The 25,244-nt window shown below is 43.7% G+C and overlaps 1 protein-coding gene across 1 annotated transcript in view; it reads left to right on the forward strand.

The window, feature by feature from the left end:
- The window catches only part of ALK (ALK receptor tyrosine kinase), a 694,610-nt gene that overhangs the window by 189,263 nt on the left and 480,103 nt on the right, over positions 1-25,244 (forward strand). The window contains exons 2-3 of the mRNA XM_021087669.1: positions 6,488-6,607; positions 22,761-22,925. Coding sequence (XP_020943328.1) covers positions 6,488-6,607; positions 22,761-22,925 — 285 coding nt within the window. The remainder of the gene's footprint in view (positions 1-6,487; positions 6,608-22,760; positions 22,926-25,244) is intronic.

A 25,244-nucleotide genomic window follows, 5' to 3' on the forward strand; every position in this document is an offset into this window, starting at 1 on the left:
ACAAATGAATATAAATATAAGAAATAAGAAATGCAGGGCAAGGGGATAGAGAGTGGTTAATGAGATGTGCTTCAGGCTGAGCGGGAAGCTTTCTCTGAGGAGGTGACACTTGGGCAGAGACCTGGATGGAGAGAAGGAATGCCCATTCTTCCTTGGCTCTGGGGGAGAGGAGCTTCCTAGGCTGAGGCCCTGAGGTGCGAGTGTTTGGCAAGTTTAAGAATAGCAAGGAAGCCTGTGGGGCTGGAGCTCCATGAGCAAAAGGGAAAAATGGTTGGAAATGAAGTTAGAGAGAGAACCAGGGGCCAGGTCATGTGGTGCCTTAAAGGGTTAGGCCATGGCAAGAAATATAAACACTATTTCAGGGCTGAAGTGTCAAGCTACCTGCTGAGTGGAGAGCACACTGAAGGTGAGCAAATAGTGCAAGCAGGGGACCAGCTGGGAGCTTATAAGCAGTTGTCAGGGTGAGAGGTGATGCGGGGAGAGAAGAGAGGGGCAAAATGCAGATAGAGCTGTTGCGATTGGTTGATGATTTGATGTGGTATATAGGAAAAAGAAGTCAAGATTCTTCCTTTGCTTTGGTCCAGGTAACCCAAGAGTTTTGTCATCATTTTCTAAAATAAAATAAGGTACACTTTGGATTTAGGTGGAGGGGCATCAGTGTTTATTTTTTTTATTTTTATTTTTTGTCTTTTTGCTATTTCTTGGGCTGCTCCCGCGGCATATGGAGGCTAGGGGTCGAATTGGAGCTGTAGCCGCCCACCTACACCAGAGCCACAGCAACTCAGGATCTGAGCTGCGTCTGTAACCTACACCACAGCTCAAGGCAACGCTGGATCCTTAACCCACTGAGCAAGGCCAGGGATCGAACCCACAATCCTCATGTTTCCTAGTTGGATTCGTTAACCACTGGGCCATGACGGGAACTCCTTGAGTGTTTATTTTTGCATGTGTTCAGTCTGTGATACTTAGCAGGGAATAAAGTGCAACTATCAGACTGGTGATTGGATATATTCCCCTCTTCCAGGGAGAGGTGGTCCTAGAGATATAAATTTAGTAGTATTAGGATATAGATTATATTTAAAGCTATGAAACTTGATGAGATCACTTTTAGGAGTGAGTTTGGATGGAGATGAGAAACGTCCCAAGTCTCCAACTTTTAACAACTGTCAAATAATAAAAGAGAGGACACCTCCTGCCCCATCAAGTTTTAAAAAAAGAAAAAAAGCTGAGCTTATTTACATGTAAGGCAAGAAAGTCACTGAGTAGTTCTCTAAAGAATAAAAGTCAGAGTTTTTAAAGCCTTAGGAAAAGGGTTCACGGTGGTCATGCCAATTCAGAATTGAAAATCAGCACTTCGGATAGGAGAGAATGAATTCATAAGTCTGTACGTGCTTGGTTAAAACAAGTCCTTGTTCATTGGTTGAGAGTCTTTAGTGAAGTCCAGGAAGGGCCTTGTGTCCTGGGGTCACTTGAAACTCATGGTCATTGATCATTTTCAGCTGGTTAAAACTACCATGATGAAATACAAGATTCAGCAGTGAAATCTCCTAGGCAGTTACTGCTGGGAAGTGGAGAATGTTTCTTTTGTACAGCCCAGAAAATGGGGGGCGGTGGGGGTGGGCATCTGGCAAGGAAGAGTAGAGAGGACCTGCCACTGAAGTGGGAGACCAGGACTATGGCAGCCAAGGTTCACTGAGATGTGAAGAATCCAAGAAGCGGGGAGGACCAGCAGGGTCTAATGATGCTGAGAGGTCTAGTAAGATAAGGACCAAGACTTACTCATTGTAGCTGCAGTGTGGGGTCTTTAGTGACCTTGACCCTAAGTAGTGGAAACAATCCTGATTTTATTGAGTTTAAGAGAAAATAAGAAGTGAAAAGTGGAAACCGAAACATAGATAAATCTTTAGCTGTGAAGGGATGATGGCTGAAGAAGAGTGTGACAGTCAAGGAAATTTTTTCTTTTTCTTTTTCTTTTTTTTAGATGATATATGTTTGCTACAGATGAGATTGACTTCATAGAGGAGGGAAATTTTTTAAAATTATTATTATTTTGTCTTTTTAGGGCTGCACCTGCAGCATGTGGAGGTTCCCAGGCTAGGGGTATAATCAGAGCTGTAGCCACCAGCCTATGCCACAGCCACAGCAATGAGGGATCTGAGCAGCATCTGTGACCTACACCACAGCTCATGGCAACACTAGATCCTTAACCCACTGAGCGAGGCCAGGGATTGAACCTGCAACCTTATGGTTCCTAGTTGGATTTGTTTCCACTGCACCAGGACGGGAACCCCTTAAATTATTTTTTAAAATTAATTATTTATTTATTTACTTTAGGGCCACACCTGCAGCATATGGAAGTTCCTATGCTAGGGGTCAAATTGGAGCTGCAGCTGCCAGCCTGCACCACAGCCATAGCAACACCAGATCTGAGCTGCGTCTGCTATCAGTACCACAGCTCAGCAACACCAGATCCTTAACCCACTGAGGGGAGCCAGGGATCAAACCCATGTCCTCATGGATACTAGTTTGCTTTGCTACTGCTGAGCCACAACAGGAACTCTGAAGAGGGAAATTATTGATGGAGGAGAAATGGCAGACTATCTCAATAGCGGATTTTTGGGGGGAGTGGTGACATGAGCACCTAAGAGGAGAGACAGCCACTGCTGAGGAGTGTAGACAGCATATCTGTTATAACAGGAGAGAAAGTCGTGTATATAAATACTGATACCTGTAAGTTGGTAGATTTTGCTTCTCTTTTCTCCATGAAATAAGAAACAAGTTCACTAGCTGAGAATGTAGGGGAATGGGAGTAGGGGATTGGAAGCCTGAGTAGTGGGGCTAGAGAGAGGGAGGCTGAATTGAGCAGGATTCCTGGGCAGTCCTGAGGAAACTCTTGAGGTCCATGGCCCTGACAAGTGAGACTTATCAGTATCTGGTGTACTCTTCCTCCTCTTCAGCTCCGCTTCTCTCTTACGTTCACATTTAGCTGTTCAGGACAGTGAAGGAGGAAAGAAACAAATGAGTTGCAGTTGTTTGCCAGGGAACTATTATGTGGAATTGCTGTAGTGATGAACCCTAAGCTGAAGATACGAGGGGCATGTGCCCAGGGGAAAAGAGTGGCGTCAAGAGTTGGGGGTTTCGCTCTGCCTAGATGCCTTGTGATACCTGGACGGTGCTCAGGATATCACACCCCCACCAATAATTAAAAACCCTGAAATAGTCTCAGCTGTAGCCAGTCAGTAATGCCCTCAGTCCAGAGTGCATTTCTATACTTTTCCCCTCAGGTAGCCTTGGGCATCACTTGGGCACCCGAAGGCCCTTGCTCCTACTTTCCCCTCTCCTTTCCTTTCCACCTCCAGAGTCCAACTCTACTCGAGCCAACAAGTCTTAAGTCACACCTTCACCCCATAAGTCTGTGCTGGTGAGAGCCCTTTCAGTCTGGAGCTTCACATTTTCAGAGGGAAGCACCAAAAAGCCAAGGTTTTCTATTGCTTAAGTGGGTTGCTTCTTATGGCATAGATTTTCTCTATGCTGGCAACCCCTATTCCTAGAAGAGGTTAGGATGGAGGGGTGCAGGGAGTGTGAAGGGAACAGAGAGCCTCTTTTCTGTACGTAAATGCAGTTCTTTCTTTATATTCTAAATTTATACACATTGTATTAACTTTAAGTAGAATGCACTTCTGTGTCAGTGCTTCTGATTTTGGCCAACGAGCTCATTCATGTAGACTCTGTTTTTCTTGGTCTTTTGTCTTTTCAGGTGACGAGGCCCTCCTTTTGGTTGGCTGCCCCATTAGGTCTGTCCAGCAAATTACTATCCATCTCTCTCTGGGGGACCATGTGAACCCCGCCTACTGGCAGATTTCTAGCAGTTCCTGTAAAGGCGGGGTAAAAATGCTTACTTTCTCCCCAGTATTTAACTTTGAAGATGCACAACTATTTACTGGCAGTTTTGGATATAAAATGCTTTAAGCTTATGTCTTTAGGGATGACCCACAGTGACACTCATAACTCCTTATTAGGCCATGATTCAGCCCTCAAAGCCCTTCCTTTGAGTGATTTCAGATTTGTTTTTATCTTTGAATATATAACCTGGCCTTTATCCATATTAAAAGCCATCTGCCGTTCTGTGCTCACTCACAGATTCTTAAGTGCTTCCTGAAGTCTAGCCCTATCCACTTGGTTCTTCAAATCCAGGAAGAAGTTAATCCCATTCCCAAACTGTATGATTAAAAAAATTGCATCATTCTGAAACAGGTAAATATTGCCTAGATTTGATCTTCCTGTTGCTTAAAAATTACTTAAAATTTGAGCTATGCTGATGACACAGACATAGAGATGCCAATTTTTATTCACATGGGGGTAATTGCAAGTAGTTGGTTGTCAAAGCTTTCTCACACCTCCCATGCTGTTGCCTCGTTCTGGTGCACATTCTCACTCTGCTCTTAGCCATTGACCTGTGTGGATGCTGAAGGGAAAATTAGCATGCAGAAGTTTGTGGGGGTCCATGAAGGGTGGTGCAAGGAGCATGAGCAGTAGCGTCAGGCCAGCCTGGTCTGTGACTCTGCCCTCTTACCTGCGGCCCATGTGGCCACAGTCAGAGTATCTAACCTCTCTCAGCCTGGGTTTTCCTGGGCTGAAAATAAGGACCAATAATGTACATATTCACAAGGTTGTTGTAAGAAGTGTATGTAATCACACATTTAAAGCAGTTAACATCATACCTGGTCCATATGTGCTTAGTTCATATTATTAGTTCTTTATAAGTCTGATAAACTCAGGCCTGCGCCTAAATAGACCTAGTGTGGTCTTGGACCACAATTCTCTCAGCCACATTGCTCGTTTATAAAACAGAATTGATGTGAAGGTGAAATGAGATGGCTTCTATATGAAATTTACTAGCGTAACTTCAGACCCCTTTCAGTCATTCCTCTGGGCCTTTTTGTAGAAATGCTACAAAAGAGGTATCTGGGTACTAACCAATTCAATTACTATCTCTTGAGATTAGATATGGGATAAAGTCAAATATTCTTTCTAGATGCTCAGAACCCAGCACCTCCAACTCCAGTCTTTGGAAAGCAGCATGTTTCCTTTAGGAAGGAGGACATAGAATGCCCATTCTGTTCTACTCGCAGGGACACGTGGGCTTTCCCCAAGGGCAGCACCTGTTAATGAAACAGTGGTGAGGTCTAGAAACCAACTGCCACCAGATATACCCAGTTGTTTCCTTAAAATGTGTGAAGAGGGTTGAAGGCAGAATAGGGCCTGGAGGAGTGCATGCTGGAGGTGATGTGGAGGAATCTACAGAGGCTGAAAAATGCTTCTGCTGTTGTTGCTTCCTTTTCTTCTTACTCCTCCTCCTTTTCATCAGATCACTCCAGGTGGTTTAGCAGTTACTGGTAGAGCAGAAAACCAGCCCACTCATGGTGGAGCATGGTCTCTTGAGGCCAGGTAAACCTGGCTTCAGTTCCTGATTCCATCATTTGCCCCTCTTAGCCTCAGTTCTTGCATATGTAAAACAGAGATGATAATGCTTATCTCAGAGAGGCACTGTGAAATTACATGGGTTAAGAGCCCAGCATAATCTCTGACCCATGGAGGCTGCAAAAGAAATTCTGGTCCCTTCTTTGCCTCCTTCCTACCCTCAGTCTTGCTGCTAATCTACCTCCTAATCAGAACTGAAACTCAAACACTTACTTCTTTAGCAGAAAAAGCCTTGCCTGCCATAAAGCATTAGCAAATACTGCTCGAGTTGGGTGTTTCTGGAAAGAACTGTATAAGAGCATGCAGCCTTGTGTTTATTTAGTTTGTGGATATATTATGATTATTTTTCACCACATGAAACCCACTTGAGGTACTGTTAAGCAAAGGAATAATACTTTCGCTCCTTTTCTCTCAACCCTTCTTTCTCTCATGCATATCAGAAAGATTAATCATTTGTGGTTCCCTGGACCTTTGACTATGGGAAAACTCATCACCTGGCTTTTTTTTTTTTTCCTGAAAATAACATAATTGTCAAAAACTCATAACTTCTGAGTGCAGTTTCAACCCTTTCATTGATAAGGCAATAAGCCTAGCAAACAACATTAGATGAAATTACAAGTCTGAACATATTGTAGACTGGTGCATTATTTGGATGAGATGAATTAAAGTTCTTTGTAAAGTTGCACAAGTTCTCATAGGCAGAATAGACTTTGGATAGAGCTATTAGAACAAGCTGTTACGCAGCCTAGCCTCATCTTCCAGAAATCTTTGGCATGGCCTTTGTCACAAGATTCAGACTTTTCAGATCTGGCTGCCCTTGGTAGAAAATGTACATTGAGGTCCTGAGGTCAATTCAATCTACTAGTGGCTTGGTCTTTTTCCCCCTCACTTTCCAATTGATATCATGAAAGCCTCTTATGAATTTTCTTTTATAAGCAATATGAATGACAGCTGAAGACACATCCCAAGCACAAAGATCAGTATTCTCTTTGTTTTTTATGTTCAGGTCACATCTCCTTGGAGTCACCGACAAACCTACCTTCCCTTCCTCCTGATTCTTTTGCATGGAATCTGACCTGGATAATGAAAGATTCCTTCCCTTTCCTGTCTCATCGCAGCCGATATGGTAAGTATATTTTACAGTTATTTGTGATGTGCACTCATCATCTCATGATTAAAGAAACTGTGAGTTTCATTTCTTGGTGTCTGCCTTGTCAGAGAAGGCTTTCCATCCTTGTAGTCTTTCATTGAGACCCAACTTCACAAGACCATTCACCCCAGGACTGGCCTCTTCAGACTGACCGCAGCACTGTGTACCCTGGAGGAAACAAAGGGCTTTGTTGCTGCCATAGCTCATCCCCCAGCCTTTATGAGTGTAGTATTCCTGACATCTCCTTACCAATCATTAGATGTAATGCTTATTCGAATTTTGACTGTGGCTTTCTGGATACAGGGTTCTAACTCATGAGAATTTCTGATCTCTTGAGAGATGGAACCTCTTGAGAGAAGATTGTTATGATGGTTGCAGGTCTTCTGGGGCCCTTCAAGCGATTCCCTTACATTTAGGTACCTCCTTAAAAGTACTCAGATTGTTCTTAGATATTATTTTAGCTCATTTCATTCATTCTGCAACAACCTCAGAGGTAAGGAGGCCAGGTCCCATCCAATTTTTACAGACACAGAGTGGGTTTTCTAAGTGTAAAACCAGAATTCTTCCCTTACATTCACTTTTCATCCCAGAGAGCTACCTCCTCGAACTGCTTGGCTAAGGCCATGTTTACGAGATGTGGCATTCCTTATCCTCTGCATTCATCCTAATAGCTCACAGGAGCTGGGCCTCTGCAGAGGAAAGGGTAGGTGTGGAGAAGAGCTGATGTATCTGACTTGGACTTTTTTCTTCTCTTGAACCCGTCTAGAGTGAAGCCCATGAGGGCAGGCACTATGCTGGGTTGCTCCCCCCTATCCCATCACACAGAAGAAAGTCATAGAGGCTCGTACTTGATAAATGAATGCAGAAGGCCTTCAGAGATGGAACTCACTCATCAGGCCTGATTCAATTAAGTATTTATGAACCCAGCAAGCACTGAGTTCTAGGTTCCCTTCTGGGCATATTTACCTATTTTTGCCATTAAATCTCTGCCCTTTGGCCTGAGCTTTTTCAAGTGCACCTAACAGAGATTCCACTTGCTAGTGTCCCTCATCCGTAAAGCAGTGAGTCTTAGTTTGTATTAGCTGTACTTTCATGTCAAACTTAAAAAAATAAATGCATCAAAAGCCCTAGGGCGATTTAGGACCTTACTCTGCTGGGATGTTTGCTGCCACTCACAAGCCTCTTCTGTGGGAGGGGAAGATCAGTAGTTGTCAGAAGATTCCAGATAAGAATTACTTCTTGATTTTATTTAAGCCAGACATTGAGTGTCATCTTAGGATAAAGGCAGGTGTTCATAAATAATTGAAATCTGGTCCTTTATACTTTTATTGCTTTGTAAAACCAGATTTGTGATAGAACCAGTCTTTAGATAACATTTTTGAATTTTCTCTCAAAGTCATTCAGTATTTCTACAATTTTATCAAATGCAAAATGTCCAAAAAAAGCAGGTGCCTTCTGCATGACACAGAGCGTATTGCATGTGTTCTCTCTGAAACATCAGAAAGAGGTTGCAGGTTGAAAGAAGAAAACTGGAGTTCCCGTCGTGGCGCAGTGGTTAACGAATCCAACTAAGAACCATGCGGTTGCGGGTTCGATCCCAGCCCTTGCTCGGTGGGTTAACGATCCGCGTTGCTGTGAGCTGTGGTGTAAGTTGCAGACGCGGCTCGGATCCCGCATTGCTGTGGCTCTGGCGTAGGCCGGTGGCAATGGCTCCGATTCAACCCCTAGCCTGGGAACCTCCATATGCCGCTGGAGCGACCCAAGAAATGGCAAAAAAAAAAAAGAAAGGAGAAAACCACTGGAGGTTATTTAAACTGCCATATGTCCACTTCTTGTCTCTGATATACCTAATTCCTCTCCCAGGGCCTCACCTTTCTCATCTATAAAATGAGGGTGGGGTGGCATGCTCCTCGGGACAAAGGAGTAGATCTGGAGGATTCCCCGGATCCTTTTCCATTGCTCCCTGTGGCCTAGAATCCTCACGGTTTCCCTTCTTGGTAGAACCCAAACCATTGGCCAGACATTGTTCAAATGCTCAGTGAGACTGCCAAAGTCAGCACCGTCACTGTTCTTGAGTCTGGGTGAGAAGAGGTGATTCTTGACTGGTGGCTCTTTGACTGAGTGCAGTGGTAATTTCAGAGCATTGTCATCTTCTTCCTATATTTAATTCAGCTGAGACTTAGAAGGACCCACCTGTCCCCACCACATTTCTGTGCCTGGTTTAGTGCCAGATGCTAGAGGTGATACAAAAACACACATGCGAGAGATTTGCTCCTGCTTCGTAGAGTTTATTCTCCACATAAAAAGTTCTGTAGGCAGCTCAGCCCATTGCCACAAGGAGTGCCTCTGGGGCACGGAGGTTGAAAGAAAGCTAGTTCTGAGACTCACGGCAGAGCAAACTGAAGACCAGAGACTCCTGTCCCCTTAAGGATGTTTTCCCTGCTCAGCCACATCTCTTTATGACCCAGAGAGGCCACAGGCTCACTGGTGATAAATCCACACCTTTCGACTGCCGTGAAAGACATTTTGAGAAATGTTAACAACTTCATTAATTTTAAGGCCTCAAACTTGGGCAGAGAAATTTAACTGGAAAATTGCTGCCTGAAGGGATAGTTCTTTAGACAGTGAGAAGTAACCAAGATTCAGCAAGTTGATGTGGGCACTTGAGTGGTGGAGCTTGGTGCCTGGCTGGCTGTCTTCACCTGCCTTCTGGAGGTGGGAGGGGTGTCTGCGGGAGAAGTGAAGGGAAGGTGGCAGGGTCGCATCCACAACCCAGCCATATGCATCATGATAGACAGTAGTGGGCCGGCCCTCTCAGACAAGCTGTCCAGTCCTAAATTGCGTAGGTCTTTCTTTTCACTGGTGTTTTATGAGAAGAGACGAGGTGGTGGAGAGAGGCTAATAAGATTTACTCACCCCAGCCAGTAATTATCTGCTTGAGGAAAAAGTTTGACCTACCTTTTTGAAGTCTCCCCATATTTCTTCTAATTTACATTGGGGCCTTTTATGTTGTGTAAAATATACTCTCTTCAATGGCATTTGGTATCAGATTCCAGCTCTTTCTTATCTCTTGTCTTGAATGATGGGAGCCGGCTAATTTCATCAGCAGCAAACAGAGCTGTACATTCTTCCCCAAGGCTTTGAAGGAGGGGAGGCATCTAAAGAAAAGTCTTTTTTTTTTTTTTTCCTTTTATCATGTAGCTATGATGCCTTAAGAGTTATTTATAGGCTTGGCTAAAGGATTGGGCTCTAACTCCCTATCCAGATAAAAATCTGTTTCATCCAGTAACTCCAGGTAGCTAAGAAATTGAGGCCCCTGGGGGATTTGATCACCTTGAGTTCTAGAGCCACAGAAGCAGATGATATCCTGCCCAAATTTAATTCATGTGTGCCCATTCTGGGTATAGGATAATTAGATCAACATTTAGAACAAAATAACCAAAGGTTCTACCTGGATGAGGAGTAGAAAAGAATTTTAATTTATTGGGGAAAAAAAAAAAAAAAAACAGTACCTTGCAAAACTCTTCCACAGCCCTTTTTCTCACTTATACTTGTTATAAAATTGTGGTGGGTGAAAATTATTTTATATTTAATTTTTATATAAATGCAAATTGAGGGCTAAAGATACTTATTAAGTACATGCTCCCGAGTTATGGAGGTGGTAAGCATTAGAAAAGATTTCACACAGATTTTCTGACTCCAAGTTGAGTGCTCTTTCTACCATATCACAGAATTAGTTCAAATTAACTCTGGGGAGAGGGTTTTAATTTCCTGGATAAGCTGGAGTTTGCACTGAATGACCAATCTGGTATCCAAGATCTGGGCTGCTGTAGGACCAAGACTTATCCTCAAATTGAGACTTTCCAGGTAGGCCGGGTAAGTCACTTCTTCCTAAACATGGATGTTGGCCTCCCAGGTGGCATGAGTAGTCTTACCTCCCCTGCCATAGACTCTGGTCCTTGTTATGGGTCCAATATACCAGAGATGTATATTGAATCTCTAACCCCTAGTGTCTGTGAATGTGACCTTATTTAAAAATAGGGTCTTTGAAGATCAATTAAGGTGGGTCCATACTGGATTAGAGTGGGCCCTAATCCAATATATCTGATATCCTTACAAGAAGAGAAAACAGAGATACAGGTACAGACACAGGGATGAACACCATGTAATAATGGAGGCAGAGATTAGAACAATGCATCTTCAAGCCAAGGAATGTCAGAGTTTGCCAGCAACTACCAAAAGCTAGGGGAAACGCATGGGACAGGTTCTCCCCCACAGCCATTAGAGCACGGCCCTATTTACACCTTGATTTCAGACTTCTGGCCTCTAAAACTGTGACAGAATAAATTTCTGCTCTTTCAAGCTGCCCATTTTGTAGTACTTTGTTATGACAGCCCTAATAAACTAACAGAACCTTCATTCCTCCAGTCTTCCAATGTCCAGAATATTGAATCCTAGAAAAGAAAGATTACTCCCAATAGGTCAACATCAGGGCACAACAAAGCCATTGTTGGATTTTAAATAAAAGTTCTATTAAAACTTTGTCTGCTTTCAAGCCCATTGGGATACATCCAGTTTAGGGACTGGTGCTTTTGGAAACAAAGAAAGATTAGACTTTTTAATTACTTCCCCTGCTGATGTTACCACAATCACCAGTTTTGTTAATATATCAATTTCTTTGATTGAAAAGACTGGGTAAATTAAATCTTTCTCTCTCTCAAATAAAAAAAAAAAAATCAACCTACTACAGAATCAAAATGGAAAACAAAAGCGCCCTCCTGCCCCTTGTGGGATTTGCTTCATAGCTCTGGCAGAAAGTCGGTTTGATCACATTTCTGAAATTACATATTTAATGTGGCTGGCGGTGATCAGCCATTCTGCCCTCAAGAGCCTGTAGTCAGTGAAAAGCAGCTCCCTGCCCCCTTGACCATTGTCAGGGCTGAAAGCTTTCTTACTAATTCCTCTGCCCTGATAGGCCAGGCCTTTTTGTATTCTCTTCCTAGCCCCAGCCTTGCTCCACTGAGCTGGGAAGTCAAGTTCTTTCCTAGTCCATGCCGCTGTGTTTTTATCTACAGCATGATAAGCACAAGGCTCTGGATGCATTCATCAAAAAGACTGAGTTTCAAAGGGGATGGCAGTGCCAGCTCTCATACAAGAACAGCAGGGTACGTCTGTCACCTGCAGACCAGTGACCTGCTGGGGACCAATGAACTTAGTTGACTTAGGTATTTCAAGGAGAGATTTGTTTAAAATGCTCCACCTGATCATGTTTCTTGCCTTTAAAATGAAGACACATATATCCACTCAATAAATACCAACAGTTTATCTCTATGTTACTGGCAGACTGAGGAGAAGCAGAAAGGAAACAAGGCAGATTTAAAGGTAATAAAAGAATGATTAACCAACTGACACAAAAGCAAGAAAATCAAGTCAAAAGAGATCCACTTAAAAATGATTGTCACAGACGTGGAGTTCCCGTCATGGCGCAGCGGAAACAAATCTGACTAGGAAACATGAGGCTGCAGATTTGATCCCTGGCCTCGCTTAGTGAGTTAAGGAACTGGCGTTGCCGTGAGCTGTGGTGTAGGTTGCAGACGAGGCTCAGATCGCACATGGCTGTGGCTCTGGTGTAGGCCAGCAGCAACAGCTTAGACCCCTAGCCTGGAAACCTCCATATGCCACAGGTGCAGCCCTAAAAAGACAAAAGACAAAAAAAAAAAAAAAAAAAAAAAAGATTGTCACAGACAGAGAGGGAAAGGGATTGACAAAAGGGAAAGAGAGGTAGATGAGGGAATGGAAATAGAGATGGATCAACAGACAAATGTGGAAAGGATCATTCAGGATTGTGTGGTCTCCTAGCTATGTATTCTTTCTCCTGTTGACATGGTCTCAGCTCTCATTCCTGGGCAGGTGGCTCCCTAAAGCTTGTTCCAATTTTTAGCCATCTCTTCCCGAGGGTTGTTGCTGCATTCCTACCTACCTGTCTGAACCGTTTCCCCCTTAGTGCGTTCTCTGACACCACAGAGAATGGGAGGATGGATATAAACATTCAACTGTATCCCTGGTTCTGCTCTAGGAATGGCTATGATAAATACAAATAATACAAGGAGCTCTTCAGGAAGAGGCAGACATGCCTTCTCTAGGGCAGGTGCAGTAACAGAGGCTTGTTCAAAGCTCCCTGAAACACAGAGAGGAAGAGCCAGTTCTGTAGAGGACTTAGGAAGGGAGATGTTCTGGAGACAGGGAATGCTAAGCTTGGCCTTGGACCCCGGGGACCACTGAGAACAGTGAGAAGGGCTTTTTTTTTTTTTTTTTTTTTTTTTTCCTTTTTTAGGGCTGCACCTGTGGCATGTGGATCTTCCCAGGCTAGGGGTCAAATCAGAGCTACAGCTGCTGGCCTACACCACAGCCACAGCAGCAGTGGATCCAAGCCGCGTCTATCACCTACACCCTAGCTCATGGCAATGCCCGATCCTTAACCCACTGAGCGAGACCAGGGATGGAACCCGAGACCTCATGTTTCCTAGTCAGATTCGTTTCCGCTGCGCCATGATAGGAACTCCCAGAATCTTATTTTTAAAGAAGTTCTCCCAGTTATGGTGAAGCAACTATACTGATGTGCGTTTACCCACACCAGGATGGTACGGGCCCTGCACTGATGCAACCCTTAGGGCAGCATGAACCCATTGGGCTGACAAAGACCCAAGGAATGAAAGTGATGATATAAGGGAGCAACAGATGGGGGTAACATGTGAGGAAATTCTTTGCAGCCCACATACTGAGAAAATATGAATCATTGCACATGCCTCTTCTGTTGAGGGGTTAGATATGGGCTCTGCCAAGAAGATGGCCTGGGTTTGAATTTCGGCTTTGCTCCTGGCCTGGGGCAGATCATTGATCTCTCAGGGCCTAGTTTCCTCATCTGTAAGATGAAGCTATTTGACCACACTGCCGCAGCCCCTGCGAGTCATAATTTCTAGGACTTTCTCCTAGTCATCTATTCAAGTCTTGTTAATCTGAGGTCGCCTCTGACATGAAGTTTTGCACCTAAGTTTGCTCTTGACAAAATATTTCATTTTAAGAGGATTTTCTCTCATTTCTCTCACTCTTGATCAGTCATTTTCCTACATATGTTTTGGACACATGTCTTTCGAGGCTGGTTAGAAATACTCTGTATACAATATCTCAGATGTCCCAAAGCTGTCAAAACAAAAATTCCTCAGCTCACTCATGTTGCTGAATGTGCTTTTTTAGACTGAGAAGAGAAAAATAAGCCTACCCGAAGTAAAGTCACAGCTTTGAATTCTAAACCAAAGTTATGTCCAGCCCAGGAACTGTTTTCCCCTTAGACACATGTCTTTTCTGCAGTCAACTAAAATGACTTTAGAAATAAGAGGGGTTATGGGAACATCCATACCCTTTACTAAAAGAGAGACCCTAGGGGGTAGAAAAATTCAGATTAGGGATTGAGAGACTCAAGTATACTCCTAGTTTGCCCCTGGATTGTTGAGCAAATGTTGCAATTTCATCTACTGAGTGTTTATTAAGAACCCAACTAAGTACAAAACACTTGCTTATGCACTGGGGATGCAAAGGAAACAATACGTGGATTCCTTGACCTCTTAGGTTATAGTCTAGGAATCATGATGATTCAGGGCCACAGATAACTAGGCTAGAATCTCTATGAGGGGCAGGAGCAAAGAGCTTGGAAAATCATAGATGCTCATTGGATGAGTGGATGTATGATAGACAGACAGAGAGACAGAAAGTGACATTTAACATCTTCTCTGCCTTCCAGTTGGATAAATTAGACTCATCCGTAATTGCTTTTATCATGTGACATGAAAAGAAAGAAGTACAAACTAGGAAAGTAGTTTTGTTCATGAGAAATATCAGGGAAGCCCCAGGTTTTATGCAGTGGGCATCATACATTTTGGTGGCATGGCTCTATTTGCTAGATTTTTCCTTAAAACTCTTTAAGTCCCTAGTCTTGTTCTCCAGAACCTGAAAGCACTTTTCCTTTAACCATGATACTGTCTGAGTTGGGATTTAATGTTGTGCAATTCAGCTTCAAAATTCATACAACTACACAAAAATACTAGTTCCCCACCACCTGGAATAACCTCATTCCTTCCTATATTCTTTTTTTTTTTTTTTTTTTTTTTTTTTTTTTGTCTTTTTTGTCATTTTAGGGCTGCACTCTTAGCATATGGAGGTTTCCATGCTAGGGGTCAAATCAGAGCTGCAGTTGCCAGCCACAGCCAGCCACAGCCACCACTCAGGATCCGAGCCGTGTCTGCAACCTACACCACAGCTCATGGCAACGCCAGGTCCTTAACCCACTGAGCGAAGCCAGGGATCAAACCTGCAGCCTTATGGTTCCTAGTCGGACTCGTTTCCACTGCGCCACCGATGGGAACTTCCTTTCCTATATTCTTAACAAACTCTCTAGCTAAACCTTTACCATCTGTCAAAATCCTATTATCCTTCAAGCTGAAGTCCCAGAATTGCCTCCTCCATGAGTTTCTGGTCCTTCTGGCAGAAGGTCTCTCTTATTCTGTGTCCCCCTGGCTTCACCATTTCTGCTTCTGTGAGGGTCAGGTGGAGTAGGTACATCTCTTCCACTGGATTTGGAGTTTTGGAAGGTCACAGGGTTCTTGCTAGGGAAGCTTGCTATCTGCCTTTATTGAGGTTGGAATCAGGGAGGAACCTCGTCTTCACCTCCAACACCCAAGAGAGCCTCACCTGCAAAGACAGAAGAGTCGGTAGGGAGGGCTGTCTTGCATGTTCTAAGGTCAAGACCTCCCAGGACCATCAGGCTTCTCTGGTTGTGGTGGTTACCACACTGCTCAGAGTACACCTCCAACTGTGTGGTTTTATTTGGGTGGATGTGATACTGAGCAGTGTACAAACTACTAGGGTTTCACCGTGCTCTCAGGAGCCAGGCTTATTCTGCTAGAAGTGCCACTTTCCACATAAACGTCTCCTGGAAACTGCAGTTAGAAAACTGGACTGGAAGTTCAATCTGGATTTTAGTCTTAGCTTTCTTGCTTCTCCAGTCCCTAGGCTCTGCCACTTTGGCCAAGTCACTTTACCTTCCTGAGCCTCAGTTATCCCATCTATAAAATGAGGAGGCTCTAACTTCAGAATGTTAATAATTTCCAACTTTCTGTTCTGACATGAAGAGCCAAGTCCCATTTCTTCAATCTGTGATATTGTTATGGCCACAGATAAGAGAACTTTCTATGCTGATCTCCCACCATTGTGGGCACACACCCTCTTCTGAGACTGTCTTCCGAGGCTGTGTTTATATAATTGATTGATTGAAGGAGACTTGGCCCTTCTTTGCTGCAGCTTGATTATAAGTGAGCTAAACAGATGTCTTGAATTGGGTGATTGGTTCCCAGATGCATTCTAGGGAACAAGCTGGAGAGAAGGAAGTGAATGATTTCAGTTCTGGGCCCGACGACAAATGAATAGTGGTTGTGGGCGGGGGGCAGGCAGGGGGCAGCTCTTACAAAGTATGTGTCCAGATGTTGATGGCAGCTGGTGGGTTAATATCAAAGGTGACTGGTGGGCCAAGTGCTCCTTTAGGAGATAACCCAGAGGAGGGAGTAGAAGCCTCTCATCATCTGGGCCTGAGCTGTAAGTCAGGACTCCTGGGATTCTGCTGACCAGCTGGCTAGAGCCAAGTTCAAGAGCTTGTTTCAGACATCTGTCCACAGGAAAATTGGTCATAGAATGGCGGACATGGGAGAGACCTGAGAATCATTTTATTCCATCACTTCATTTTTCAGATGAGGAAACAGGCCTAGAGACTTGCTTGAAGTAATACCTCAGAGCCAGCGATAGAACCTAGATCTTCTCTCAAGGTCTAGCATGATTTCACTTCTAAAGGGAACTTGATCAGCACATCAAAAAACAAGATTGAGGAGTTCCTGTCGTGGCGCAGCAGAAACGAATCTGACTAGTATCCATGAGGATGCAGGTTCGATCCCCGGCCTCGTTCAGTGGGTCAGGGATTGGGCATTGACATGAGCTGTGGTGTAGCTCACAGACGCAGCTCAGATCCCAAGTTGCTGTGGCTGTGGTGTAGGCCAGCAGCTGTAGCTCTGATTTGACCCCTAGCCTGGGAACTTCCATGTGCCAAGGGTGCAGCCCTAAGAAGCAAAAAACAAAAACAAAAACAAAAACAAAAACAAAAAAAAGATTGTGTAAGAGCTTCAACAAGTTTGATGTAGTCAGCATTCTGCCTTCAGTGGTGGACATGGACCCCTTTATTGCCCTCTGTCATGGCTGAGCCTGGAGCCACTTGGAAAACAGCAGTGAGGCTGCCAGCACTTAATAATACTCAATGTGTGAGTCCGCACACTAGGTGCTTGACATATGTGTTGTGTTTAATCCTCCTCACAATTAGGAGCATCCCTGCTTTAATCCCCATTTTAAAGTGAAAAAAAAAAAAAATTGAGCCACAGGGAGATTAACTAATTTGTCCTGAGATAACATAGCTAGTAAGTAACCAAACCAGGCTTTCGCCTTGAGCAGCCAGACCCCATGCAGGGGGTTCTGATTACTCCCCAGACATGCTGGTGTCCACCCTCCCCCTTGAGGTATTGATATTAAACAAGGCAAAGGAGGAAGGTGTCTGTTCTAGTCAGCATCTCCCTGGGTCCTCCAAGGTCAGATCAGTTCAGCTCATCTCTAGCTTCCTGGTAGTAAATCTGAGGCTCAGGGAGACCCAGCAAGGTTGATGTGTCCTGAATATCCATACATACTATGTCATAGTTAAGAAAGCACTTCCACATTCATTACCTTATTTGATTTATTATTTTTTTATCAGCATCAGTATCGTGATAATTCTCTCTGGTTTATCCATAAGGAAATTCAGACTCAGGTGTTTAAATGAATTGCCCCAAAGCACAAGGCCATTGGCCCAGAGCTGGAAGAGTTTCCAAGAACTTTGGTGATCTTTCCAGTTCCCTCCCAGGCCACCCCTTTTCTCCCCTCTCTTGTCAGCATAGCTTCTGGCCTGTGCACAGACCTGCTCTTCAGCAAGAACTTCCTGCCACCGTGGAAAAATAGCTTGCTGGCAGAAGAAGACATTTAGGATGAGCAAAGCCAGAAAGGCTTGTTGGAGATTGAGCTGTCAAATCATTGGGAAATAGTTGAATCTTAGCTGTGTATGTTTTTGCCAGCTTATTCCAGAAAAACACAAGTATGGATTTTTAAGAATTTTTTACATTGTTTAAGGTATTGTTTTGTTTGCTACTCACAGCTTTGAATAAAAATAGTAAAAATACAAGGTTAGGACATGGATTTTAGTACCAGTTCTGCAACTCACCCCCATGCATCCTTTGGCAAACTCTATCATGTACATGATGCTTCATACAGTTCTTTGTTGAATATAAAAACCATGTTTGTCAAGAATACATGGGCATTTGTACATGCCACCCATGAATCAATCCAGCCTCAGCTTAAATGTGCCAATAAGCTGAGACTGAGGAGATGAGAGCTGGTGATTCAGTAACTCTGATTTTTAGCCTGGCCCAAGCCTCTTGCTGCCTGGAGAATGGCATTAGGAAAGGCCTCTATAGGAGTTCCCGTTGTGGCTCAGCAGTAATGAATCCAACTAGTATCAATGAGAAGGCAGGTTTGATCCCTGGCATTGCTCAGTGGGTTAATGATTCAGTGTTGCTGTGAGCTATGGTGTAGGTTGTAGACATGTCTCGGATCCCACATTGCTATGAGGTAGGCCAGCAGCTGCAGCTCTGATTCAGCCTGTAGCCTGGGAACTTCTTACGCCATGGGTGCAGCCCTAAAAAGACAAAAAAAAAAAATAAATAAATAAATAAAAGGAAAGGAAAGGAAAGGCCGCTACAGCCAGAAGTGCCCTCCACACCGTGTGTGAAGGACTCCCTAACTAGCTGCATGACCCCGAGTAAGTCTTTTCCCTTCCCCGGGTCTTGGTGTTTTCACCAATGAGAGAAATGGCCTCAAATGTTGATCGAAGTCCTACCAGCTGACTCTGTGAGTATCACTTAAGGCAGAAACACCAACTTTCGCACAGTGCAACAAAATACTAAGGAAATGGCCATGTGCCATCAGTTGAATGCCCCACGTAAATACTGTTGCTCATGGTAAATAGGAAGCTGTGTTCAAAAGGGCGTGACTGTGTAAATTCTGAATCAACTAATGTGCTCTGGGAATTTCTCTCTTCCAAGCACATGCATCATCTCACTGAGCCTTCCTATCAGTTCCGGGAAGTTAGTCTTAATCCCTGAGATAACCAAGATTCAGAGAGAGAGAGAGCACTGCACAGCTGACAGCTGGCAGGATTGGAGTCAGATCTCAGCTCTTCCCCTGAGAAACAGTCATGATGGTTTAAGGTTTCTTAATGAATAAGACGTATGGGCAGAGACACAGGAAAAGACTGCAGAACTGGGTTTGAGGCCCATTCAGCCAGTGAGGAGTGTCAGACTCTGTGTCAGGCTCTCTGCATCCCTGCAGTTAAACATCAGGTCACGGTAATTTAGAGACAGGGAAATAACCCCAAGTCAAAATCACAGTCTTTGGCAAAAGCTGATAATTCTCTGCTTTCAGAGGAGAGTATACAGGGCCAAGTGTACAGCTGAGTAAACTCTCTTGTGGGCCCCCGACGGCCATAGAAACCTTGCCCACTCCACCCTCTCTTCTGTTAACTAGGTCCCAGGGAGGAAGCCAGGCAGCGGAAGCCCAATCAGTCACTTCCTCTCTGAGTAACCTCAGATGTGACTTCATTTCTCTAAGCCACACTGTTAAATGGGGCTAAAAGTCCTGCCTACCTCATAGGGACTCAATAAGATAGTGATACAGGGTGTCTAGCAGTGTCTGACCAGTAAGCCCTCAGTAAATGTTATTAATTATGATACTAGGCCTTTATGGAGACCGTCCCTCTATAAACACACACTTCGTGCTGCCAAAGTTGAGTTCATAAGTCCAACCCCAAGCTTGACTTCTGGAACACTTGTAATAAGGGACACAATGAAGAGGAGTGAAGTATCATGGGACTGATAAACATGGCACACTTCCCTTTTTTAATGATTCTACTTTCTTCACTCCAAACCTCTCAATGGACCAAGGCTGAGCCATATCAACCAATGGGCTCTGGTGGCCCTGCCCAGCTGGCCCCTGCCTGCTGTGGTTCCCTGGAATCCAGCCATCTTTGAAAGGCATGTCTTAAAATTTAAAGGAGGCTGCTGGTTTCCTAACTTGAATTGTTTTAAGGAAACTTAGGAAGCTAGTGGGAGGTCTCTGGGTTTATAGGGTCAGGAGGAAGGAGGTACAAAGGACCTTGATCCAAGGGATTCTGGGGGAGCCTGAGGTCAGTCTAGATACAAAGGCAGACTTTTGTCCTTTCTAAGTCCACCCAGGGGAAAACCTGAGTGTCCAAAGTACACCAAGGCTCCCTATCACCCTCCTACGGCATTCTGGATGAGGCTGGAGCTTCATGCCCTCTCCTTCTTGAGATCCAAGAAGCACCCTAGGGTCTAGAAGCTCAGAAAATGGCCTAAGGAAAATGAGCCTGAACCTGGTGTTTTTAGAGAAGACAAGTCCCAGGTATTTTGCTCAAAAGGCACTAAGACCAGCTCAGAAGAGAGAAACCTGTGTTGAACTGTTATAACAAATAAAATCAGAATGTAGAAAAGCTCAATCTGATTTCACTCAAAATGAGCAGTAATGTTAACTCCATTCCTATTTAAAGCTACAAAGCCCAGCCTTGACAGCTAAAGAGAGGCTGCTTCAGAGCAAGAATTTCAAAATATACCCATTTGATAATAAGAGTATCTGCCTAGCCTGTTTTACTAGGCAGTCAGACCCAAACCAATGATCAGACTCTCCAGAGTTCAAGGATCTAAGGAATGATGACATTTGATGCTGGGATTGTATATTCTCTTGTCCGTTTGTCTAACATGCACACAGGCCCTATTTGCCTTGCAGCGTTTGAGCTGGCATGCCACACTTCTGTCCCAAATAGAAGTAGGGTGGCTTCAATTGGAGAAGAAAAGTCAAGGTGGAGGATGAGCCTCAGAAGTTGAAGCTTTGGGAAAGGCACCAGTAGTTGTCAGTGTGGGATGGGGGTGGCCAGTATCTTTCCCTGCCATCTTCTGACTTGATCATTGACTAATATTGATGGGTCCTTTTGATAATCCCCAAAGGAGCTAGGCTTAACGGTTTCACCTTTCACTATGAGGATAATTTTTGTACTACAAAACACAAAATGTTGGATTGTTTTTCTTCTTGCATTCTGCTTTCAAAATCAGGTGCTTGGAAATCAAGTCTTAAAGATTACAGCAGTCTGCAATATGGGGACACCAACTCATAGCAGCAGCTCAGCCCCCAGAGGCAGGTAGAAAATCTTCAAGGCTGATAAAATATGTAGGCATCAAGTGGCCTGTCAACTCAAACAAGGCCTTTTTCAGCTTGACATTATAAAGGTGAATTGTCTGAATCGTGAAAGGGCGAGTGGTATTAACCTTAGGAACAGGAGGATGGCAGCTCCTAGAGAGCAGCTGGTACATAAATCTCTACTGGTTGAGAAGTAGAAGATACTTAATAGAAGTGTAATTAAAGGATTTTTTTCCTTCCCCCCTAAACTTAGGTAGTTTGGCCAGCATCAGTGGGAATTATTTTGCTGTCACTCCAGGGCAAGGCTAGTGTCTGTGGTATAACTAAGAGACGTCCCAGTGACTGGCTGCCTGTACTAGACTTGGCCCTGCTTCTCCTCTGCCTTATGAAATTCATAGCAGGAGGCTCATCTTGGAGATCAAAGTAGCAGTAGCTCCAGAAGCAGCTGTTAAAATGCACAGTGATAATTGGGAGTTATAACCGTTAGCACCACCACACAGATTGGTTTATCCAATTAGTTATAACCCTTCTGAGAGCGAGGACTTTGGAATCTCAAAAAGGTACAGTCAAGAAGGAGCTTTAGAAGGCATCTAGTCTGGGTCTCATTCTGAATTTGAGGAACTTGAGGCTGGGAGAGGTAGCTTATTCACAGTAACCAGCAAATCACTGGCGGAATTGGAGCTGGAACCCAGGTTTCACTGGATAATATTTTCCAGAATCGTCTAGTCTAAACTTATTTTACAGATGAAGGCACCAAGTTCCAGACATGAGGATAGATTGACCAAGCCTGGCTACCAATCAAATTTCCCATATTTCCATCCTCTGTTCTTTGAAGTAAGAGTGGATGAATAATTTGCGTCTTGGCACATGCACTATTGATCCACCAGTGAGCATTGAGAGCCTCCTAGGTACAAAGCACTTCAGCCCCTTTGGGTAATAAACAGTGAGCAAGGCAGGGGAAGGAGAGGATGAGTGTGTCCCAAAAGTAGGGCAGACGTGGAATGATTGGACACAAAGATGATTCTTGCAAAGAAGCCCAGAAAAAGATCAAACAAAATCCCAGGGCACAGGCCTTTCCTGCCTCTCTTCTCTCTCTCCTCACCCAGTGACCTTCCCTATTTGTCCCCAAGAGAGAATAAATTCAGATTAACTCTCATAACCTTGGCATTCTTCTCCAGAGGGTGGTTAAAGAGTAGATGATAGGGCTGGCAAACAGGGCTATGAGTAGCTTAAGTTCCCTTTGGGCCTCTCTTAGTGCAGGACCTGATGAGGATTCTTCCTAAGTGTCAACTGTGGATCAGACTCATGTATATAGACTCATGTACTCATTCTTACAGCAATCTCCACAGGTAGATACTGTCGTCCTCAATGTGTAAGTGAGGAATTGAGGCTTAAGACGTGAATTTTCTTGCCTGACAGATTGAGACCTAACTGTTTGCAAAGCCAGGCCCACTTGACCTCAGGCTCTCTCCATGTCCCCAGCTATCCTCACAGGATGCAAAACTTTTCATTGTCCAGACTATTAGCTGTTTGTTTGTTTGTTTGTTTTACCTACCTTCTCTGAGGATGCCTCCCATAGTCTGAGTTATGTAAAGCATCCCCTCATCCATATGGAGCTCAGGCACCTGTGACTTGACAGCTTGCCATACCTGGAAGGGTGAAGGTTGTGAATGAGATGAAGGCCAACTTCCTGGAGTGGAGGAGTGGGAGAGTTTGCTCCACTGACTGTTGGCTGTCATTGCAGGTCTGGAATGCAGCTTTGACTTCCCCTGCGAGCTGGAGTATTCCCCTCCACTGCATAACCGAGGGAACCAGAGCTGGTCCTGGCGCCGCGTCCCCTCTGAGGAGGCCTCCCAGATGGACCTGTTGGATGGGCCCGAGACAGAGCATTCCAAGGAGATGCCCAGAGGTAAGGGTCGAGGCCACTGCAGAGTGTCCTGGATGGGCCAGGATGGGGTTAGGACACCTATTTCTGTTTGAGACTTTGAGGCTTCCCCACCCGTGTTCTATCCTCTTACCTTTGAAACCTATTTACAATATCTGTGCCTCTCCGTGTCTTCTTGGTCTGTACAAGGAAAAGGAGGATGCAAGTCCAGTTTCAAGATCAATCCAACCATTTACTCTCTTATCAGTTAAAGGAAATAGGATTTTATAGCTCTCTTTCGTGCAGATTTCCCAATGTAAGATATAGACTAAACTGCTGATCGGTTTGTTCATTTGGTATGGGATTGCCAGATAAAACACAGGAGACCCAGTTCAATTTAAGCTTCAAGTGAACAACAATTTTTTTTTAGTACAAGTATGTCTCATGCAGCAGTTGAGACATACTTATACTTGAAAATTATTCCAATTATACTAAAAAATTCAAACATTGACTGTCCTACATTGCCAAATCTGGTAATCCTAATTTGGAAGATATTATATAATTGAATTAAAAGTCCGTTTCAAAGACATTAATGAATATTCAGACTGCATATTAGTTTTGCAAGGTGCTTCCAGTAGTTCTCAGCTGTTTTATGAACATCCTCTTCTGAATTATCAGGGCAGGAAAAGGTAGGCTCAGGATAAGTAGCGGGTGCTTGTTTAATATTTGCTGAGGTTTTGGAGAGAGATGTGGAGGCACTAGGCCCTAGTTCTGCCTCCAGGTCTGTCTAAGGCAAATCTCAGCGCTCCCTATTCCTTGGACCCAGAAAACCACTGACCCAGAATTCACAGCCTATATTTCTAACACTCAAAAAGAAATAATCACCCACATAGTACTGGACTTACTGGACATTAGAGTTGTAATTTTGGTTTGCAAAGCCCTTCCAACTCTGCTATCTCATTAGATTCCATTTTTTTTGAGGGAGGCAGGTCAGATCAGAAACCTAGGGCTCAGAGAGGGAAAGCAACTTGCTAAAGATCACACAGCTTATATGTTTGGGTTCAAGTCTAGATGTCTGCCATGATGAGTCTTAGATAAGAATACTTTCCTCCACATCATGTTTCTATCTTTGTAGCAAAAGCTGTGTAAGAGCCTGCTGTGGGACCAGTTCTCAGGGGTGATTATCTCAGGCAGATGCTGTTTAGAAGCTAACAGGGACAGGGCTCAAGTAAGCTCATGGGGAACTAATAACTAATGACTAATGCTCTCAGGCTTCTACATCAGCCTTGAACCCTGAACTGTGAGGGTTCTTTTCTACACACTCTCCCAGGCTGATCTTTAGTGTTTTTATGACTCTCTTGAAATTTCTTGACCTTGATTTATATTTTAAGCTGCTTTCACCTGGATATTGATATGTAATGTGTGTGTGTGTGTGTGTGTGGTGTGTGTGTGTGTGTGTGTGTGTGTTTGTAGGAGAGTGGCTCTTAACCCAATAGTGCATCTAGATTTTCTGGAGAGCTTATAGAAATTATTGCCTAAGCCCTATAGCCTAATATTATGATTCAGTAGATCTGAGATGGAGCCTAAAAATCTGTACTTTTAAAATTTTATTATAAAATCTAGCATGTACAAAAAAGTAGATACAATATGTATGCATGGATTAAAGATTAGAATAAAACCAGTACTTGTGTTCTCACCACCAAGTGTAAGAATTTGAATATTGTCAGTCCCTTTACAACCTCTTCTGTCTCCCACCTAGATCAAAACTCTCTCCCTTTCTGCGGAAGTAACCACTATCCTGCATTTTATGTTAGTCATTAATTTGTTTTTCTTTATGGCCTTACCATTTTTGTATATAGCCTCAAACAACATATTGATTGGGTTTGCAATCCATTATATAAATGGAGTAATGTTCTTGTTTTGTGATTTGCCCATTTTAATGCATGTAGCTGTGGTTCATTTGATTTTGAATCCATTGCATGAAAATACCACAATTTATCTCTTCTACTGTCATTATATATTCAAGTTATTTCTAGGTTTTTGCTATCACCAACAACTACTACTGTCAGCATTTTTGTTCATGCCTCTTGGTATATGTGCTTGTCTAAAGAGTTTCCCTAGAGCATAAAACTTGGAGTGGAATTTCTGGGTCACGAGTCGCAGCTTCCATTTCAGTAGATAATCCAATCTATTTCCAAAGTGATGGCACAAAAGTTATGCTACCTATAGTGATGTATTAGTATTCCTCTCTGGGATCCTGCATATTCACCAGAACCTGGTATTGCCAGACTTTGTCATTCTTATTCATCTGGTGGAAGAAATACATCTCATTGTAGCTTTAATTTCCATGGGACTCTGTTTTAC

This window comes from Sus scrofa, chromosome 3 (assembly GCF_000003025.6).
Source record: "Sus scrofa isolate TJ Tabasco breed Duroc chromosome 3, Sscrofa11.1, whole genome shotgun sequence".
Taxonomy (NCBI): Eukaryota; Metazoa; Chordata; class Mammalia; order Artiodactyla; family Suidae; genus Sus; species Sus scrofa.